This window comes from Electrona antarctica (assembly GCF_951216825.1).
Source record: "Electrona antarctica genome assembly, chromosome: 3".
Lineage (NCBI taxonomy): Eukaryota > Metazoa > Chordata > Actinopteri > Myctophiformes > Myctophidae > Electrona > Electrona antarctica.
In genome coordinates, this window is record NC_136808.1 from 26,637,735 (window position 1) to 26,658,516 (window position 20,782).

Here is a 20,782-nt window from a genome sequence, read left to right on the forward strand (position 1 = left end):
CAACATGACCTCCTTATCTCTGTGATAACAACATGACCTCCTTATCTATCATGACCTCCTTATATCTGTGATAACAACATGACCTCCTTATATCTGTGATAACAACATGACCTCCTTATCTCTGTGATAACAACATGACCTCCTTATCTCTGTGATAACAACATGACCTCCTTATCTATCATGACCTCCTTATATCTGTGATAACAACATGACCTCCTTATATCTGTGATAACAACATGACCTCCTTATCTCTGTGATAACAACATGACCTCCTTATCTCTGTGATAACAACATGACCTTATCTCTGTGATAACAACATGACCTCCTTATCTCTGTGATAACAACATCACCTCCTTATCTCTGTGATAACAACATGACCTCCTTATATCTGTGATAACAACATGACCTCCTTATCTCTGTGATAACAACATAACCTCCTTATCTCTGTGATAACATAACATCCTTATCTCTGTGATAACAACATAACCGCCTTATCTCTGTGATAACAACATGACCTCCTTATCTCTGTGATAACAACATGACCTCCTTATCTCTGTGATAACAACATGACCTCCTTATCTCCTTATCTCTGTGATAACATAACCTCCTTATCTCTGTGATAACAACATAACCTCCTTATCTCTGTGATAACATAACCTCCTTATCTCTCGGCTGATGAAGACAATGCTCTATTCACTTTGTACGGGTCCCTGATGACTCATCTGCTGCAGATAACGTGTGTGTGGATAGGCAGGTACGCTGTCATCCCAAGATACGTGCACGGAGACACGCACACACACACACACACACACACACACACACACACACACACACACACACACACACACACACACACACACACACACACACACACACACACACACACACACACACACACACACACACTGCGGCAATCCACAGACGAAAAGGTCCCGTCCCCCTCTTGTCTTGTCAGAGCTGTCTTGACTGTCTTTCCGCATGAGGGAAAATACACAGTTTTCCTCCCAGGTGCCATTTGTCCTGTTGTCACATCTCGTTTTAGCAGCTCTTGACAGAAGTTCCATCGGTGAAAAAAACAACGACCGAGGTGATAGCACCATCGGTGAAAGGCATCTATTTTAGTATCGGAGCCCTCAGTGTACAAGTGTTTTTCATTTTTATTCTCGTGGCTAAAGACATAGACTAATATAGGCTATATCAGCTGGGAACATTTTTTAATCACCATTACACCATTGGTGATGACACCCTCATACCGTATGCGCTGCAAGTATAAATTAAGCTTAAATAGTTCTGTTTTCCTACATGAATAGTCCCGGGGTCTGTTTTTGATCATTTCCAGCTTGGAAAACGATCTCCGCTCCACCGATATAGTTGTTTGAAATGCTAACAGAGGTTTATTATTATTCCGAGTGCAATGTCAACATTAAGAAATGCACTCTGGAGATTTCACTCTTTCAGTAGTGAGAGAGAGAGAGAGAGAGAGAGAGAGAGAGAGAGAGAGAGAGAGGGAGAGAGAGAGAGAGAGAGAGAGAGAGCGGCTCTCGTAGTATGAGGACGTCTTTGTGTTGGCTTTACACAGCAACGTAAAACAGGATATATATTAAGACAGTGTTGTGGCAGTAGTTCTTAGTAGTATGATATCTGTCAATGAAGGCTGAGTACAAAAGGTACCAAAAGGTCAACAAAAATGTAGGGAAGCTTATTGGCCGATACCAATGATTAAAATAAAATAAAAATGCCGATACTGATACCAATATATGTTGTTTTTGTTGTTTTTATTTCCCCCTTTTGTGTGGAACTATAGCGGCCCTCTGGAGTGAGTGTGGAACTATAGCGGCCCTCTGGAGTGAGTGTGGAACTATAGCGGCCCTCTGGAGTGAGTGTGGAACTATAGTGGCCCTCTGGAGTGAGTGTGCCCTCTGGAGTGAGTGTGGAACTATAGCGGCCACATTGTGGCGCGTAGTGATGTCATATATCGATGATGACATCAGTGTGGAACTCCGTAATTGGGCAAGAATGATCAGCGGTTTCGATGGGACGGTGGATCTGACATGATTATTTCTCAAACTGAGAAAAATATTCTCACAAACAAACAACGTGAACGTCACAATGTGAAAATATATTCCGGGATTTGACTTCCTCTGCCTCCTCTACCGGCAGCATGCTAAAGAACACACGGTGCTGCTTCTGTGTGGTGGTTTAATGGAAGGAACGTTACAGATGGAAGAAACAAACGCATAAAGAAAAGGAACAAAGCTAATGAAAAGTTAATGAGCTGCAATGAACGACCTCTCCGTATTGTTTTGTTTCGATGGGTGTGCGTGCGGCAGCCGCTCTGCCCAGGCTGTCCAAGACGAGGGAACTGCTGAGACTGAACTATGCACAGCTCCAGACAATAGGCCGGGCCCAGCGCCGCGGTCCGGGGCCAAAAGAGCCTTGGCCCGGCCCGGGGAGATTCTGTTCATACCAATGTTGTTACTGTTGGAGGTCCACCCTGGCTTGAGACCCCCCACCACACATTTCATGCTGTTGGCTCATTCAAGGTCAGGGGCGGCGGTGGCTCAGGGGTAGAGTGACCGGATGGGACCCGCAATGTTGCCAGTTCGAACCCTGTGGGCTCCCCCAGAGTTAGTGTCGCCGTGTCCTTGAGCAAGACACTCTGAACCCCTGCTCCCGATGAGCAGGTTGGTGCCTTGCATGGTTTCCCCCGGCATCGGTGTATGAATGTGTGTGTGAATCTAATGCACGTGTGTGTGTGTGTGTGTGGCTTCCTTCAGACTGCCATTGACAAGGCCTTGATGCCGTCATATTGATTTTACACGACGCGTTGTGAGCTTGTAGATCTGCTATTTTCAGCATGCAAAATGTCTTATAGTGGATCTCTTTGTCCACTAGTCCCTTCCTAACATTTTAGTCTAGTTCTTATTTGTTGACGAAATTGTCAATATATTTAGTCTTAGTTTTAGTCATCATAGCTGAGTTTTCATTTAGTTTCCATTTCCATCATAGCTGAGTTTTCATTTAGTTTCCATTTCGTTTTTGTCAGTGAAAAAAGGTAGTTGACGAAAAAATGTTGTCATAGTTTTAGTCGACGAAATCAACATTGGGTGGGCACCCTGCCCCCTCCCTCCCTCTCTCCACCACCAGCCTTAAGGTTGGGCGAGAGTGAAAGCAGTGAAATGGAAGCTGCATGCGGAGGGCATGTCAGTATAATGTTCATTCCGGTTGACCAGCCATAAATTATATTGTCAGATTAATTTGATTTTTTTTGACGCCCCCGAGATATGTTGAGTGGAAGGAACTAAGGAAGCTTCTTTCTTTCTTGTGAAAAACAGTTTGTATGAATTGCATAAATGCATATTTATTTTTTGATGCATTTTTATATTTTGACTATTGGTCCGATGACTGCAGACATTAGAAGTGCACCGTTTTAAACCTCCTACAAGAAGGCTGAGTTTCTCAGGCCTATTTCCTTTAAATGCTGCTCTGGATTCCTCTTCTGCCTTTGCACGCACGCACGCACGCACGCACACACGCACGCACGCACGCACGCACGCACGCACGCACGCACGCACGCAAGAATGCACGCACAGAGCCAGTGTCAGATTCCTTCTCTCTCTGGAAGCACAGGGTCTGCTGTGACATCACTGACCCTGAGGAAGCCAATTTTCCTATTTTTGGTGACATACAGCCAGGAAAACTCTCTGTCTCTCTCTCTGTGTGTTTCTCTATGTCTCTCTCAATCTCTATGTCTTGTCTCATCTCTCTCTCCCTCTCCCTCCCTCTCTCTCTCTCTCTCTCTCTCTCTCTCTCTCTCTCTCTCTCTCTCTCCCTCTCCCACTCCCTCTCCCCTCCCCCCCCCCTCTCTCTCTCTCTCTCTCTCTCTCTCTCTCTCTCTCTGTCTCTCTCTGTCTCTCTGTCTGAGCTTTCTTCCACATCCACAACAAATGAGAGAGAGAAAGAAGCTCATCTTGTGTGTGTGTGACAGACAGACAGACAGACAGGCAGACAGGCAGACAGGCAGGCAGGCAGGCAGGCAGGCAGGCAGGCAGGCAGGCAGGCAGGCAGACAGACAGACAGACAGACAGACAGACAGACAGACAGACAGACAGACAGACAGACAGACGTACTTGTATGTTTTGATTAGGCGTTCTACAATGCTCGTTTAACCCATTCAGGAGGACGGGAACCCCTTTTGGTGTTTTAAGCATTATGTTAACAGATCTACTTTTGTCGTTTTAGCAACGACCTGTCGTATAATTGGCGTTTCAGCAGATCTTCTTCAACGTGATTGATTGATTGATTGAATACTGTATTGCAGTTTGCATGGACAGGCACAGAGAAGTACAGTACAATACAAGGTCTGCTAAAAGGATGAATGGATTGTTAGCTACATGGTAAGTGTCGCGCCGCAGTGCGTCTACGTCTACTGTAAGTCCACCACGTCGTATACGTCTGTCTGTACGTGTCGCGCCGCAGTGCGTCTACGTCTACTGTAAGTCCACCACGTCGTATACGTCTGTCTGTACGTGTCGCGCCGCAGTGCGTCTACGTCTACTGTAAGTCCACCACGTCGTATACGTCTGTCTGTACGTGTCGCGCCGCAGTGCGTCTACGTCTACTGTAAGTCCACCACGTCGTATACGTCTGTCTGTACGTGTGTATGGCTGTAATCCATGTGACTCGAGAACCGTTCGCCCCGCCGACTTCAGATTCGACACACGCGTTCCACCCCACCACAGGGAGTGGCGTGCCTGGTGCCGAGTGGGTCAGACCCACGGTTGTCCAGAACCGCCACAAAAGGCCTCTGCCCGGGCTCTGGACATGCAGGGCCCCTCCCCAGGCAGCTGGCCTGTTCTGACATCACACCATGTGGGCATGCCTGACACAGAACTCCATATATAGGAATAAAGGGACACAGACAGATGGGTGGAACGGGTACTCTGACACGGGTACAACTGGTACCCTTGTCAGAGTTGGTATTGCATAGCCGGGTGGATCTCTGACTTCCATTGTTTATACCGACTCGGTGCTCTACAGCCGGGCATCCAGCAAAGAGCATGCTGCTTCCACCTTTTAATGGCTTTATTGGTGTGGACAGTGTGTTTGTTTATTAGTGTGGACAGTGTGTGTTTATTGGTGTGGACAGTGTGTGTTTATTAGTGTGGACAGTATGTGCTTATTGGTGTGGACAGTGTGTGTTTATTGGTGTGGACAGTGTGTGTTTATTGGTATGGACAGTGTGTGTTTATTGGTGTGGACTGTGGACAGTGTCTCTTTATTGGTGTGGACAGTGTGTCTTTATTGGTGTGGACAGTGTGGGTGTTTATTGGTGTGGACAGTGTGGGTGTTTATTGGTGTGGACAGTGTGGGTGTTTATTGGTGTGGACAGTGTGGGTGTTTATTGGTGTGGACAGTGTGGGTGTTTATTGGTGTGGACAGTGTGGGTGTTTATTGGTGTGGACAGTGTGGGTGTTTATTGGTGTGGACAGTGTGTGTTTATTGGTGTGGACAGTGTCTGTTTATTGATGTGGACAGTGTCTGTTTATTGGTGTGGACAGTGTCTGTTTATTGGTGTGGACAGTGTGTGTTTATTGGTGTGGACAGTGTGTGTTTATTGGTGTGGACAGTGTGGGTGCATCTGTGTGATCTATGACAGTGTCTCCATATTCATTTCAGAGAGTTATTTATTTTTTACTAGTGGAAAAGAGATCCAGTAGAACTCACTCGGTCTGTCTGTGGGACCCAGAAAGTGTCTCTCTCCCCTCCCCGCTTCCTCCCCCCCTAGCTCCCACGCTGAAAGAAATGTTGTCAGGGGAAGAAGGAAAGGAGAAATAATATATACATTCCCACAAAGGCTGTGTCTTTGAAAACCGCAGCGTGTTATTCTGTGTCTCGGATAACCCAATCCTGTAATGGTTCACCCCCCCCCCCCCCCCTCCCCGCCCTGGCCAACTCACAACTTAAACCCCTGTGTCCGCCCGGCCCGGCGCGGGCAAATTATTCTAAACCAGCCGTGAACCGCGGCGCTGTGATCCAAATTCCGCTCGCTCGCGGATGCTTGTGTGTGTGGTGGTGGTGGTGCCTTAAGGTGGTCAACTTCTAACTGTGGCTCAGGAGGTAGAGCAGGTCGTCCAATGATCCGTGGGTCGGAGGTTCGAATCCCGGCTCCTCCTGGCCACATGTGGAAGTGTCCTTGGGCAAGACACTGAACCCTACGTTGCCTCCAATGAGTCGGTCGGTGTGAGCTCGCCACCATTGATGTGTGAATGTGGGAAGTGAGGACGCTGGCGTAGACTGTTCGCCACTTCACCTCCCAATGTATGTATAGGTAGCGACGGCACTGTACTCAACTACATCTTGGTTCCAAATACTGGACTATTACTCCACTCCAGGATCCTTCAGAAAGCAACGACAGCCAGGAGAGACAAAGCGACAAAGATTTTGGGGTCAGAGGTAGAACCTAAAGCGTTTTATAGTACACTCGTTAGCATGAGTCAGCCGGAAGCCTCAGAGAGCGTGTTTGAGCCTCAACCAGACCTCCTCTGACCCCGTGGACATTCCCAGACTCTGACTGGGTGTTTGTCGTTAACCAGCTTGTGCCAACGACATGCACTGTGCATCAGTCATCAGTATATTCAGTACGCCTTGGCGAGCCATGAGGTCAGGAGCCTATCTCCTGTTTCTGTAGCGGGAGGCAGCTTGATGTACAGGTACACCCCCTGGACATGACGTACAAGTACACCCCCTGTCGACCCAACCCTTGGTGCTGAGAGCCAAGCAGGGAGGCACTGGGTCCCATTTTTCAGAGTCTGTGGTACAACCCGATACAATACAGCAGTGTGGACAACATCTTATGCAACAACAAGAAAAATATTACGAGAGGCTATGTCATCAAATGGTGGTCCGTGGCTCTCAAATGCCGAATAAATAATGGACCTTGACGTGAAAAGGGTTGAAAACTACACGGAACGCATCTGCATCACCTTAGCTTTATACCACTTTAACCATTACTTTATACTTTAGCTGTTGAAAAATAGCAGATCTACAAGCTTGTGGATCTGCTATTTTTGAAAACTCGTGAAAATGTGTGCAACTATTTGAATATATATTCTTTCCCAGGGAACGTTTAAAAAAAATCACACCCGTGTGAACTGAGTGGTGCAACTCCCCTCTCCCCCTGCCCCCAGTCCCCCCCCCACCCCTCTCTCTCTCTCTCTCTCTCTCTCTCTCTCTCTCTCTCTCTCATTTGCAGGCAACAGTGCAGCACTATCTCTCTCTCTCTGTTTCTGGCACAACAGCGCCACTTTTGCCCCTACTGCTACTCATATAGTCACATAGTCACATAGGTTAACACATAGTCACATAGTCACATGTTCCTTGGAGTGGTTGCACCACTCAAAAAATGTAGATGGGGGTCGGCGGCCGAATACATAATATCATTCAAGAGGTCCTTGACATGAAAAAGTTTGAGAACCACTGATTATCGAAACACAGGGTTTTTCAGAAAACTTTCATGATTTAGACGACATTTTGTAGAATCTGATCTCAGTTCTTAATGGGTTATTGTCTTCTGTTCTGTGTGTCCCACAGGCGTCCAGGTCCACCCATTCAGACGAGGACAGGGACAAGGACAGGGACACTGGCTGGGACGTGTCCAGGACGACCCGCTCAGATGAGGACGAGGAGAGGGACATGGGCTGGGACGTGTCCAGGACGACCCGCTCAGATGAGGACGAGGAGAGGGACATGGGCTGGGACGTGTCCAGGACGACCCGCTCAGACGAGGACGAGGAGAGGGAGAAGGACACTGGCTGGGACATGTCCAGGTCGACCCGTTCAGACGAGGACAGGGACAGGGACACTGGCTGGGACGCCTGGGGGGACTGGAGCGACTGCTCCCGGACATGTGGGGGCGGGGCTTCCTACTCGCTGCGACGCTGTCTCAACAGAGGGTGAGTGAGTACGGTTCAATTGCTTTACATCAGTGTCTCCCAAACGTTTGCACGTCAAGGACCCCCAAATTGACACTAATTATCCCCGCGGACCCCCCATTTGAAAAAATAGCTCTAGCAGTGATTCTCAACCCGTTTAATTTCAAGGAACCCCAGATTTCTGAGACCCCAATTTGTATTGTAAAATCAATGTTAATTTAATTCTGAGAGTGTACAAATGGAACCAAGTGGACCCGGAACTTACTTTTACTTTCCACCACTGTCAGCTATAGATTTCTGGCAAACAATAAGATTTGAGGCAGTGTGTGTGTGTGTGTGTGTGTGTGTGTGTGTGTGTGTGTGTGTGTGTGTGTGTGTGTGTGTGTGTGTGTGTGTGTGTGTGTGTGTGTGTGTGTGTGTGTGTGTGTGTGTGTGTGTGTGTGTGTGTGTGTGTGTGTGTGTGTGTGTGTGTGTGTGTGTGTGTGTGTGTGTGTGTGTGTGTGTGTGTGCGTGCGTGTGCGTGTGTATGCGTGCCCGTGCGTGCGTGCTTGTGTGCACAGAGACATGTCCTATCTGATTGACAGCCCATACAACACACAGGAAATGATTGCGTTAAACAACGTTAGTTAAACCCACTTTGCCACTCGATTTGCCACTCACTTTATGCATGCGCATACAGGCCTCTATAGGAGGAGACAGAGGCCTCTATAGGAGGAGACAGAGGCCTCTATAGGAGGAGACAGGGAATAACAGAGGCCTCTATAGGAGGAGACAGAGGGCCTCTATAGGAGGAGACGGGAATAAACAGAGGCCTCTATAGGAGGAGACAGAGGCCTCTATAGGAGGAGACAGGGAATAACAGAGGCCTCTATAGGAGGAGACAGGGCATAACAGAGGCCTCTATAGGAGGAGACAGAGGCCTCTATAGGAGGAGACAGGGCATAACAGAGGCCTCTATAGGAGGAGACAGAGGCCTCTATAGGAGGAGACAGGGCATGACAGAGGCCTCTATAGGAGGAGACAGAGGCCTCTATAGGAGGAGACAGTGGCCTCTATAGGAGGAGACAGGGCATGACAGAGGCCTCTATAGGAGGAGACAGGGCATGACAGAGACCTCTATAGGAGGAGACAGAGCATGATAGAGGCCTCTATAGGAGGAGACAGAGGCCTCTATAGGAGGAGACAGAGGCCTCTATAGGAGGAGACAGAGGCCTCTATAGGAGGAGACAGGGCATGACAGAGGCCTCTATAGGAGGAGACAGAGGCCTCTATAGGAGGAGACAGAGGCCTCTATAGGAGGAGACAGGGCATGACAGAGGCCTCTATAGGAAGGAGACAGAGGCCTCTATAGGAGGAGACAGAGACCTCTATAGGAGGAGACAGAGGCCTCTATAGGAGGAGACAGAGGCCTCTATAGGAGGAGACAGGGCATGACAGAGGCCTCTATAGGAGGAGACAGGGCATGACAGAGGCCTCTATAGGAGGAGACAGAGGCCTCTATAGGAGGAGACAGAGGCCTCTATAGGAGGAGACAGGGCATGACAGAGACCTCTATAGGAGGAGACAGAGGCCTCTATAGGAGGAGACAGGGCATGACAGAGGCCTCTATAGGAGGAGACAGGGCATGACAGAGGCCTCTATAGGAGGAGACAGGGCATGACAGAGGCCTCTATAGGAGGAGACAGAGGCCTCTATAGGAGGAGACAGGGCATGACAGAGACCTCTATAGGAGGAGACAGAGGCCTCTATAGGAGGAGACAGAGGCCTCTATAGGAGGAGACAGAGACCTCTATAGGAGGAGACAGAGGCCTCTATAGGAGGAGACAGGGCATGACAGAGGCCTCTATAGAGGAGACAGAGGCCTCTATAGGAGGAGACAGGGCATGACAGAGACCTCTATAGGAGGAGACAGAGGCCTCTATAGGAGGAGACAGGGCATGACAGAGGCCTCTATAGGAGGAGACAGAGGCCTCTATATGAGGAGACAGAGGCCTCTATAGGAGGAGACAGAGGCCTCTATAGGAGGAGACAGAGCATGACAGAGGCCTCTATAGGAGGAGACAGAGGCCTCTATAGGAGGAGACAGAGGCCTCTATAGGAGGAGACAGAGCATGACAGAGGCCAGCAGAACGCTTTGTGTGGAATAAAAGATGAGCAAAGGACAGTTATCTACAGCTCAGGTCAATGAGAGGTCTGTTCCTCTCACCGCTGCAGAGAGAGAGAGAGGGGGGGTGCTTCCATTAAACCTATATACTGTAGTATTTCCAGTCCAGCGGGTTTCCACGCTCAACATTCAGTCCAGTCTCTCAGCGCGGCAATTTGCTGTGCAGTGGTGCTTGTTCAGGAAGTGTTCTGCATCGCAGCCAGTCTATTTTATACAGTGCACTCTCTCTCTCTCTGTGTCTCTGTCTCTCTCTCTGTGTCTGTCTCTCTGTCTCTCTGTCTCTCTCTCTCTCTCTCTGTGTCTGTGTCTCTGTCTCTGTCTCTGTCTCTCTCTCTCTCTCTCTCTCTCTCTCTCTCTCTCTCTCTCTCTCTCTCTCTCTCTCTCTCTCCATTATTTCTGACTGCAACTTAACCCATAAGAAGGGAGGTTTTATTTTTACTGCTGCAGTGTTGATTTTGATAGCACATTTAGAATGTTATTTTGGTTCTACTGGATCTCATCTCCACGAGTTCCTCCCTAACGTTCTGGTCTAGTTTGTATTTGTTGATGAAATTGTCAATATCTCAATAGTCTCAGGTCGCCTTCATACCAGGATGCGATTAAAACCTCCTGCTGCGTATTGTCGGAATGTGTGCTTCGTTTGGGCAGGTGTGAACTAAAGGCACATTCGAATTCTGGTGCGGATCAAACAAACGCTTTTTAATTCACCCCCCCAAAAATGGGCGTTTCGCTTCGCTTCCAAGCGCACCAGTCTAGAGTGCGGATCACCGCAGGGGTGAATGCAATCGCATGAAATAAATATAGGGGATGAACCAAAGCTTGTGCCATTGTGGGATGAAGAACTTGGTATTTGGCACACGATGAGGAAGGAGAAGGCATTGGTCTAATGAAGAGATAGAAACGTGTCACAGTGCGACGCGTTTTGAGCTTGTAGATTTGCTATTTTTGCTACAACATATGCAATGTGGCCCTCTACATATGTCAAAGTTGCCCACCCCTGCGATACGATATTTGCTGTTTACATGACGATTATACTTCGATACTTCGTGTTTCGATACCGTTACTACATCGTTACACCCCTGTACTCCAGAGGTATTAGGACCTCTGTTGCTGAAGTGAATGTTTCCTGTGGAGCAACATGTCGTCTCCACGGGGATGTGGAGTTTCCGTTGATGACATCCAGATGTTTATCTCTGGCCTGTCAGGAGCCGTTAGGGAGGAAGGAAGGCCTTTTAAAGGAGTGTGAATATTAGTGGTATTGTTTAGTCGTCGTATACCTTATAGTTCCAAACGGGGACCCATGTCTCGTTCACGGACACATGTTTATGGATCGCGTGTAAATATGCCCTGTTTTTTCGTTCCCTACATGAAAATAATCATTCATTTTCAATGGCATTCAATGTTTCACCCTCAAAGCTATCTGTCTGTCCGTCCGTCCGTCCGTCCGTCCGTCCGTCCGTCCATCTAGATCTGAAATTGTTGAAAAGGAAAAGTCACAACTTCTGACTGACTGACTGACTGACAGTGAGTCACATCTCAGTTACTGTGGTCTATATCAGAGACCGTTTCCCACGCACGCACGCACGCACGCACGAGATGACAGAGAGTTGGTAACCAAATGGACCTGTTAACAGTGTTTCCTGCTCTGTCGTTGCTTTGCAGAAACTGCGAGGGCAAAAACATCCGCTACCGAACCTGCAGCACCATGGTGAGTGTGATTTATTTCACCACATTCATCCTCATACATCCCTTTTATGGGCATATCATTATAGGCGAAAACCTTCACACATTAATTAACAATTTTTTTATTTTTTTATTTTTTTATGGATGGACAGACAGTAGGCTGACAGGAAATGGGGAGAGAGATGGGGGGAACACATTAACACATTTAGACCTGAGAAAAGATTCTACAAATGTCTTCTAAATCCTGACAAAAACCTGATGTTTCTATATGTCAGTCGTTCTCAAACATTTTCTCAAACATTTTCATGTTAAATTAACACTGCCTCTGTGACTATCTTCTTCAAAATGCCTCTTGTTTGCTTTTCCCATTACCTACAATAGTTAAGGATATACCTCTCCTCTCCTCTCCTCTCCTCTCCTCTCCTCTCCTCTCCTCTCCTCTCCTCTCCTCTCCTCTCCTCTCCTCTCCTCTCCTCTCCTCTCCTCTCCTCTCCTCTCCTCTCCTCTCCTCTCCATCAGGACTGCCCAGCGGATTCGGGAGACTTCCGCTCGCAGCAGTGTTCGGCCCACAACGACATCAAGCACCAGGGGGTGGCATACGAGTGGGTCGCGGCGCCCTATGAGGCGGCGGCGCCGTGCGCGCTGCGCTGCCAGGCCAAGGGGCGGAGCCTGACGGTGGAGCTGGCGCCCAAGGTGCTGGACGGAACGCGCTGCCGAGCCGACGCCTTCCACATGTGCATCAGCGGAGCCTGTCAGGTATACTTTCTGTCACCAAATAGCATGCTAGCTGCGTGTGTGTGTGTGTGTGTGTGTGTGTGTGTGTGTGTGTGTGTGTGTGTGTGTGTGTGTGTGTGTGTGTGTGTGTGTGTGTGTGTGTGTGTGTGTGTGTGTGTGTGTGTGTGTGTGTGATCGAAGTGTAAAATCAGCCATTACGGTGGCATCAAGACCCGGCAAAATACATTTTAGTCGACTAAATGATGAGAGCATGAAAATTGACAACTATGTTCTACATCGAGTTGACAGGGATGCCAATGGAGGTGGACTGGCTACATATGTAGACTCCAATCTTGTTTCAGAATGTCTAACTCCTGCCATAGAGCCAGTTCATTTTGAATGTCTTTTTATTAATATTAAGTTTCATGATAACAAACACTTAACAATAGGAAATATCTATAGGCCGCCATCAGCCCCGGCTGACTCCACCAAATGCATCCTGTCCACCATCAATTCTCTTGACAAACAAAATTAGATTATAATTCTGGGAGATTTTAATAAAAACTGGCCGGGCCATGCCTGCACAAATGACAGAAACCAATTTCGAAGCATAAATCTCACCCAGTTAATAAAGGAACCCACTAGAGTGGACCACCGGTCCTCATCTCTCTTAGACTGGATACTCGTCACTAATCTTGGGAGGATTATTACATCTGGTGTCATGTCTGATTGCTTTAGCGACCACTCTATTATTTTCTGTGTTTGGAAAATTAAAATCCCAAGATCTCCCCCCAAATACATAACACTGAGACAAAATTTAAATATGAATGTAGACTCCTTCATCCAAGATATAATTAGAATTGACTGGAATAGATTCCAACTAATTCCATCTGTTCAAGATGCTTGGGACTATTTCCACTCTGAAGTCACCAAAGTAATCAATTTGCATGCCCCCTTCAAAACAATCAGAGTTAAGAGTCGCCACCTACCTTGGATCAGCCCACACCTCATTAGACTTTTCAAAGAAAGGGATAAAGCCTGGGCCAAACACAGAACAACTAAAGACCCTGGTGAGTGGGAACACTACCGATATCTGAGAAACTTATCTAAGACTGAAACAAGGAACGCTAAATCAAATTACTACAAAAACAATTTCAGCCACGATTTCCATAATCCCAAACAGTTCTGGAACAAACTGAACACATTCCTTAATAAAACCGACAAAAAAACTATAAATCAAATACAAATAAATAATAATATTATCTCGGACCCTCCACTCATTGCCCAAGCTTTCAACAATAATTTCTCATCAATCGGTAGTTCCCAATCCACAAGCTCCTATATAACAGCAGATCCCCCAAGATCAAATGCTCCTAACTGTTCCTTTCATTTTAAGAAGATTCTGCCTACAGATGTCCTCCACGCTATAGGTGAGCTAAAAGATAGCTGTGGTGCTGGTCCTGATGGTCTTGAAGCCAAGTATATTAAACTTGCTGCTCATATATTAGCCTTTCCCCTTTCTGATCTGTTCAATTTATCTCTGTCTACTTCCTCACGCCCACCCATATGGAAATGCGCAAGAGTTACCCCCATTTTTAAATCCGGAGACTCAACTGATATAAACAATTACAGACCCATTTCAATCATATGCACCACTGCAAAAATCTTTGAAAAACTGGTCTTCAAACAACTATCCAAATACATCAATCAGGAAAACATCTTATCCCCCCTTCAATCAGGATTCAGACCACACTTCTCAACCACCACAGCTACTCTAAAATTCACCAGTGATGTGCTAATGTCTTTTGAAAAAATCCAACTTACCGGTGCAATATTCATAGACCTCTCCAAAGCCTTCGATATGGTTGACCACTACCTCCTCCTTGACAAACTCCATTCTATCGGTATTCAACGACATGCTCTTCTCTGGTTCAATGCTTACCTTCACAACCGGCGTCAATGTGTTGCGTTACAAGGTTCTCAGTCAGACTTTTTAACAGTTGAGAATGGCGTCCCCAGGGTTCCATATTGGGGACACTTCTATTCACCATATTTATTAATGACTTACCGGATGTCTGTTCCCACTGTCAAATCCAGCTCTATGCTGATGATACCGTCATTTATGCCGCCGAAAAGAACACTCAGCAAATTCAACACCTTTTACAGTCTGACTTCAACCTGGTCCAAAAATGTTACTGAATATGAGGAAGTCCTGTAGCATGTTGTTCGGCCACACACGCAATGTCCAAAGCTCCTCCGATTTATCAATCTATTTTGAGGGCGGTTCTAACCTTGAGAAGGTGGACTCATTTAAATACCTCGGTGTCACGATGGACCCAGAACTTTCTTTTAAACTTCATATTGATCAAACAGTTAAAAAAACCTATGGCAGCCTGTGCTCACTCTACCCATCCATCAACTGTTTCTCTTTCGAAGTGAGGAAAATAATAATTTCTCAAATATTACTCCCCATCGTAGACTATGCCGACATTGTATACCAAAACGCCACTGATACTCACCTCAAGCCACTTAATGTATTATGTAACTCCTTGTGCAGATTTGTCCTTAGATGCCCATACAGAACCCACCATTGCCAATTGTACAGCTCACTTGACTGGCTGCAGCCTAAGGCTAGAAGGCAACACCACTGGTACCTATTCCTTTTCAAATGCATCCACCTCAACTGCCCTTCATACCTGAAACAGTCCCTGAAACCATTCACATCCCCATACTCACTTAGACACACACAACACCCCTATCTCATGGTTCCCAACAGAATATTCTCGGTATCCGGACGCAGGTCATTCCACTACAAAGCTCCATCTGACTGGAACAACCTTCCACTTTCACTCAGATCAACTACCTCTCTAGGCCGCTTCAGGACTTCCCTATATTCACATCTCCAAACAACCTGTTCATGCTTCTAATACTACTTACTCACATGTTTACTTCTTACTGGTTATAGTACTGTTTTTCTCTATTTCCATATATAAACGAGTTGGGGGTCAGGGGTGGGGTGGGAGAAGGGGAGCAAGCTAACTGTACCTGTATGTGTATGTCCTGTGTGTTTGTACTGTATGTCATGTTGTGTCTTTAGTACTGTGTACTTGCACTGCTGTATTGTTTGTATTTTGTATGTATAGGACCCCCTCGAAAACGAGATGCGACATCTCAAGGGGCCATCCTCTCAATAAAGTTCAAAGTAAATCAACGGTAGATTTAGTCGACTAAAACCTTATGATAGTCGGCTAAAACTAGACTAACGCTAAAACATTCCAGGTGGCAAAAATGTGACTAAAACTCGAGAGAGACTATTATGACTAAAAGTAAAATCAAAATGTGCTGTCAGAATCAGAATCAGCACTGCACAGTACAGCTGTCTCCCTGGAGCAGGGAGGAGGAAGACATTACATTACACCCTGATATCTTTATAGAGCAACTCCCTGAGAGGATTACATGAACCCCCGTCACGTCCCGTCTTCAGCTGTCATCCACAGATCCCACAGCGCTCGCTTTGATCACATTTCAATGAACCAATGCGTTCTCGCTGGCAGGAAGGAAGGAAGGAAGGAAGGAAGGCGAATCTTGATTCTGATTTTGTTCTTTTTTCCCCTTCTTTTTCTTGTTCTCTTTCTCCTTGGAAACGCGTCCACTCTTTCAGCCAGTCAATGTTCGCTGTGAAAGAATATATATTCAAAGATTTGCGCCACATTTTCACGATTTAAAAAAAAAAAGAATTCAACAGCTATAACGTTTAAAACAATGGCTAAAGTGGTTAAATGCTATGAGTTTGCGTTCTCGGTCTTAATGGTTTAATTTAAATGACGTGAAACGGTTGAGCGGTAATAATAACAAGCCTGTAAATGTCATTTAATTTCTCCACTGCCCGCAAGACGCAACCGTCTCTGACTGACGCTTACCGTTTGGTGTCTCAGTCGTAACCACAGAGTGTTACATCAACTATGAGAGTGTGCAAAATGGCAGTGGTGGAAGTACTTTTACTTAAGTACTGTACTTAAGTACAATTTTGAGGTATTTGTACTTTACTTGAGTATTTCCAATTTCCAGTACTTTTACTTCTACTCTACTACATCTCAGAGCCACAATTTGTACTTTTACTTAACTACAATCATTTGAAAACTTTAGTTACTAGTTACTTTGGCAATTATAAAGATTAAGATATAAGATATAAGATATAAGATTATAAAACATACATTAACCACTTCAACCCTATACATTTCGGCCATTTGAAAATAGCCGATCTACAAGCTCACAATGCGACGCATTGTGAGCTTGTAGATCAGCTATTTTTAATAGACTTTGTACACATTTTGAACTTGTGAAGTGGGACATTCTGCAATATGAGTACTTTTACTTTTAGTACTTTAAGTACATTTTGATGCCGATACTTTTGTAAAAGTACATTTTCAATTCCGTACTTTTACTTGTAACGAAGTAGTTCTAAATTGCAGTATTGGTACTTTTACTTAAAGTAAAACAACTGAGTACTTTTTCCACCACTGCAAAATGGAATCAAATGGACCCGTAACTATACCATGTGGTCACCTTGACCGCGCCTGACCCTGGTGCTGGTCACAGACCATTAGGAAATGGTAAATGGTAAATGGTGCATTTATATAGCGCCTTTATCCAAGGTGCTTTACAGAGATTGTGCATCAATTCACCCATTCACACACACATTCACACACCGATGGCGGAAGAAACCATGCAAGAAACCAACCTGCACATCAGGAGCAATTAGGGGTTCAGGACACTTCGACACTAACTCTGGGGGAGTAGAGCCCGGGTTCGAACTGGCAACCTGGCATTTTCAGGACGGGAACCGCTTTTGGTGTTTTAAGCATTATGTTTAAATACTTTAGCTATTGATAAATAGCAGATCTACAAGCTCGTATAGATCTGCTAATTTTTTTTTATCGTGAAAATGTGGCACAAATCTTTGAATATATATATATTCTTTTTAACTGAAATCTTTGCTTCTGGGGGGTCCCTGGAACAAATTGCGATTTCGCGGCCAATTAGCAATTCCTTGACGTGAAATAGATTGAAAACCGCTGATATAGAAAAAAAGTTTTTTTCTGAAAACTCTGAATGAATGATTTAGAAGACATTTGTAGAATCAGTTCTCAGCTCTAAATGGGTTAATGCCTCCATATTGCTTGTGTATGTGGTCTTATCGTGCGTGCGTGCGTGCGTGCTGCACACACACACAAACAGAGTTATCCTTTCAGATTGTATAGACTGCCGACTGTGAGAGAGAGCTACAGTATATAGGGTGTATATCAAGGCCTGCAGACAGAGGAGGCCGCTGTACACTCAGTTATCACATTTAGACCTGAGGTCCATTCTAAAAGAATATCTTCTGAATCCTAACAGTTTTCTGAAAAACCTAAGTTTCGATGTCAGTGATGCTCATGTATCAGAGTGGCTCAGAGCCTCAGCCTGATGGCCTCAAAAGTCTAATATCTCCCACCAGTCCAGAGGGATATCCCTTTGGTCTAGTGGTTAAGATGTTGGACTTTCACGCGGGAGACCTGAGTTAAAATCCCCAGCGTTACACTTTTTCATGTCAAGGACCCCCAGAATTATCTGTATTTGGCCACGGACCCCTATCTGAAAATATGTTGTTCCATGGACTCCCTCAGAAGCAAAGACTTGAGTTAACACGTTCGCTCTGAAAGAATATAGTCAAAGATTTGCGTCACATTTTCATCATTTTTCCTAAAATATCAGATCTACAAGCTACAAGCTCACTCGGTGCCGCGCTACGAGCTTGTAGATCTGCTATTTTTCAATAGCTAAAGTGTAACATAATGCTTAAAACACCAAAAGGGGTTCCCGTCCCGTCCTGAAGGGGTTATTATACCCCAAGCAGCAGCAGCAGCAGGCTAAAGGTCTGGTAATGGAAAGGACAGCTTCATGGTTGTGAAGTTGATGGATTGGGTTTACGTATAGCTGGTTTCATCGAGGGCCTCCGTCCGCGCTGGCCTCGCATTCCAGCGTGAAGTTGAGTATATCGCCTGACTTAACGGCGGCTATAGCTATGAGAGCTCCTGTGTGAGTCCTGTCTCGCTCGCGGTGCCGTGCAGACAGCAGAGTGGCAGCATGCAGGGCGAGGTTGAAGGCTTTCTGCTGCTTTCTGTCTCTCTCTAAAAAACAACGGCACACATGAGGTCAGGCGGGGGGTTTTGTCCTGTATACGAACCGCTGCGGACCTCTCTCCTTAGCGAGTGTGCTCTTGAACTGCGGCTCTGAGAGAGAGAGAGAGAGAGAGAGAGAGAGAGAGAGAGAGAGAGAGAGAGAGAGAGAGAGAGACACTGCGTAGTGTGTGAGAGCGGTCCAACTCAGCTAGCTAGTCCGGATTTACCGTTGGGCTAGGGTGGGCTTCAGAATCATGAATGGGTTTTGTAACCCATGTTTTCGCCTGGTGCCACTTGCCTAATAAGCTTGTAATCCTGGGCGCTACGCTCCCTCTGCCAACCTGGGGAGAGCCCAGAACTGAGCTCATGCTTCCTTCAATGCATGAGGAGTCCAAGCCGCTTCTTTTCACCTGACGGGGGGGACGGGGGGCAGGGGGGTTCCCCGGTAGGACATAGCACGTGGAAGTAACACTTTATTCACTCCTACATCCCAATCTCTCTGTGCGTGTGTGCGTGCGCGCGTGTGCGTTTGCGTGTGTGTGTGTGTGTGTGCTGTTCCCAGGAGGTGGGCTGTGATCGTCAGCTGGGTAGCGGAGCCAGAGAGGATAACTGTGGCGTGTGTGGTGGAGATGGATCTACGTGTCGCCTGGTGCGTGGGCAGGCTCTGCCACACGTCTCGCCAGAACAACGTAGGTACAACATGCAGTGATGAATATTTCAATGTTATAATTCGGCCGTGTATTTGGTGTCATTGTCACTTAGTGCAATCTCATTTTGATGCCTCTATATACATACAGGTTTTTAGGAAAGACATCTCGTGTAAAAGTGGGGAACTCGACTGCACAGTTGTTTACAGAGGCAAAGCAGTGACGTGTTGTTGTTGAAGTCTAGTTCAATATTTCTTTCAGTTTGAGCATGTAGCCGTTTTTTTGAAAACGTCTCTTGACACTGAAGAACCAGTCCTGTTTAAAGGGCATCCTGTTGTCTTAACACATGACATTTGTTGTTATTGGCGGGTATACTTGTCCTATAAATTAATTACGCGAGGCGCTCATGACGAGTAGGCTTGTCTTAAGGCGTTTGACATTGCTATAAGGAAGTCTCGCTGTTTTTCATTTTTGGAATCTCTCTGGTGCCTAGACACGGCTGCTAAGGCCTCGCCAGCACTGCTTCTGTTTCTCCATAGCCATTAGCTTCTGTATTAGCCATTAGCTTCTGTATCAGTCCCTGCTTGGCACTTAGCATGAAGGGTTGGATTGGGGGGTCAGTCTCTGCTTGGCACTCAGCATCAAGGGTTGGATTGGGGGGTCAGTCCCTGCTTGGCACTCAGCATCAAGGATTAATTGGATTGGAGGGGTAAGTCCCTGCTTGACACTCAGCATCAAGGGTTGGATTGGAGGGGTAAGTCCCTGCTTGAGAGAGAGAGAGAGAGAGAGAGAGAGAGAGGAGATGTTCACTTTCCCCTCTGTTTATCATCAGTTCACTGTCATAGCTCCTAATGAGCATCTGGTTTCATGCCAGCTAGACTCCTCATCTCTCTCTCTCTCTCTCTCTCTCTGTCTCTCTCTCTCTCTCTCTCTCTCTCTCTCTCTCTCTCTCTCTCTCTCTCTCTCTCTCTCTCTCTCTCCCACTATTGTTATGGTACATCTTCTCCTGCAGGTCTGTGACATCATGTGGACGGTGAAAACACATGATGTGTTTTGACCGTCCACATGATATGGATTAGTGGGGCTGTTCGAGCCCCCACACTGTTTCTTTAGGAACACTATTTTCTAGTTTCAACTATTTTCCTATTTGTATCCCCCCCCCCCATGTGCCTTGGGCAGCGTTAGCATTCCAAAAGAGGAGGATGCATCCCGTTAATGACCCATGGTTACTCAGGCTTAGCGAGGCCCTTTCTTGACTCTAACATTATTTTATCCCCACGTCACGCACGCACGCACGCACGCACGCACGCACGCACGCACGCACGCACGCACGCACGCACGCATGCAGAGCATCACTTTCCTTCATCCACCTCCATTATTCATGACTTATTCATGGCTATTTATCAGTCATTATTATATTTGGAATATAAATGTGGAATATGAATTGGCTGCCGGTATATTCCCCAAACCCGTCGTTTA

General features: G+C 46.4%; 1 protein-coding gene across 1 annotated transcript in view; it reads left to right on the top strand.

The window, feature by feature from the left end:
• The window catches only part of adamtsl3 (ADAMTS-like 3), a 207,147-nt gene that overhangs the window by 91,746 nt on the left and 94,619 nt on the right, over positions 1–20,782 (top strand). Inside the window, exons 4-6 of the mRNA XM_079496541.1 lie at positions 7,594–7,955; positions 11,761–11,806; positions 12,301–12,537. Coding sequence (XP_079352667.1) covers positions 7,594–7,955; positions 11,761–11,806; positions 12,301–12,537 — 645 coding nt within the window. The remainder of the gene's footprint in view (positions 1–7,593; positions 7,956–11,760; positions 11,807–12,300; positions 12,538–20,782) is intronic.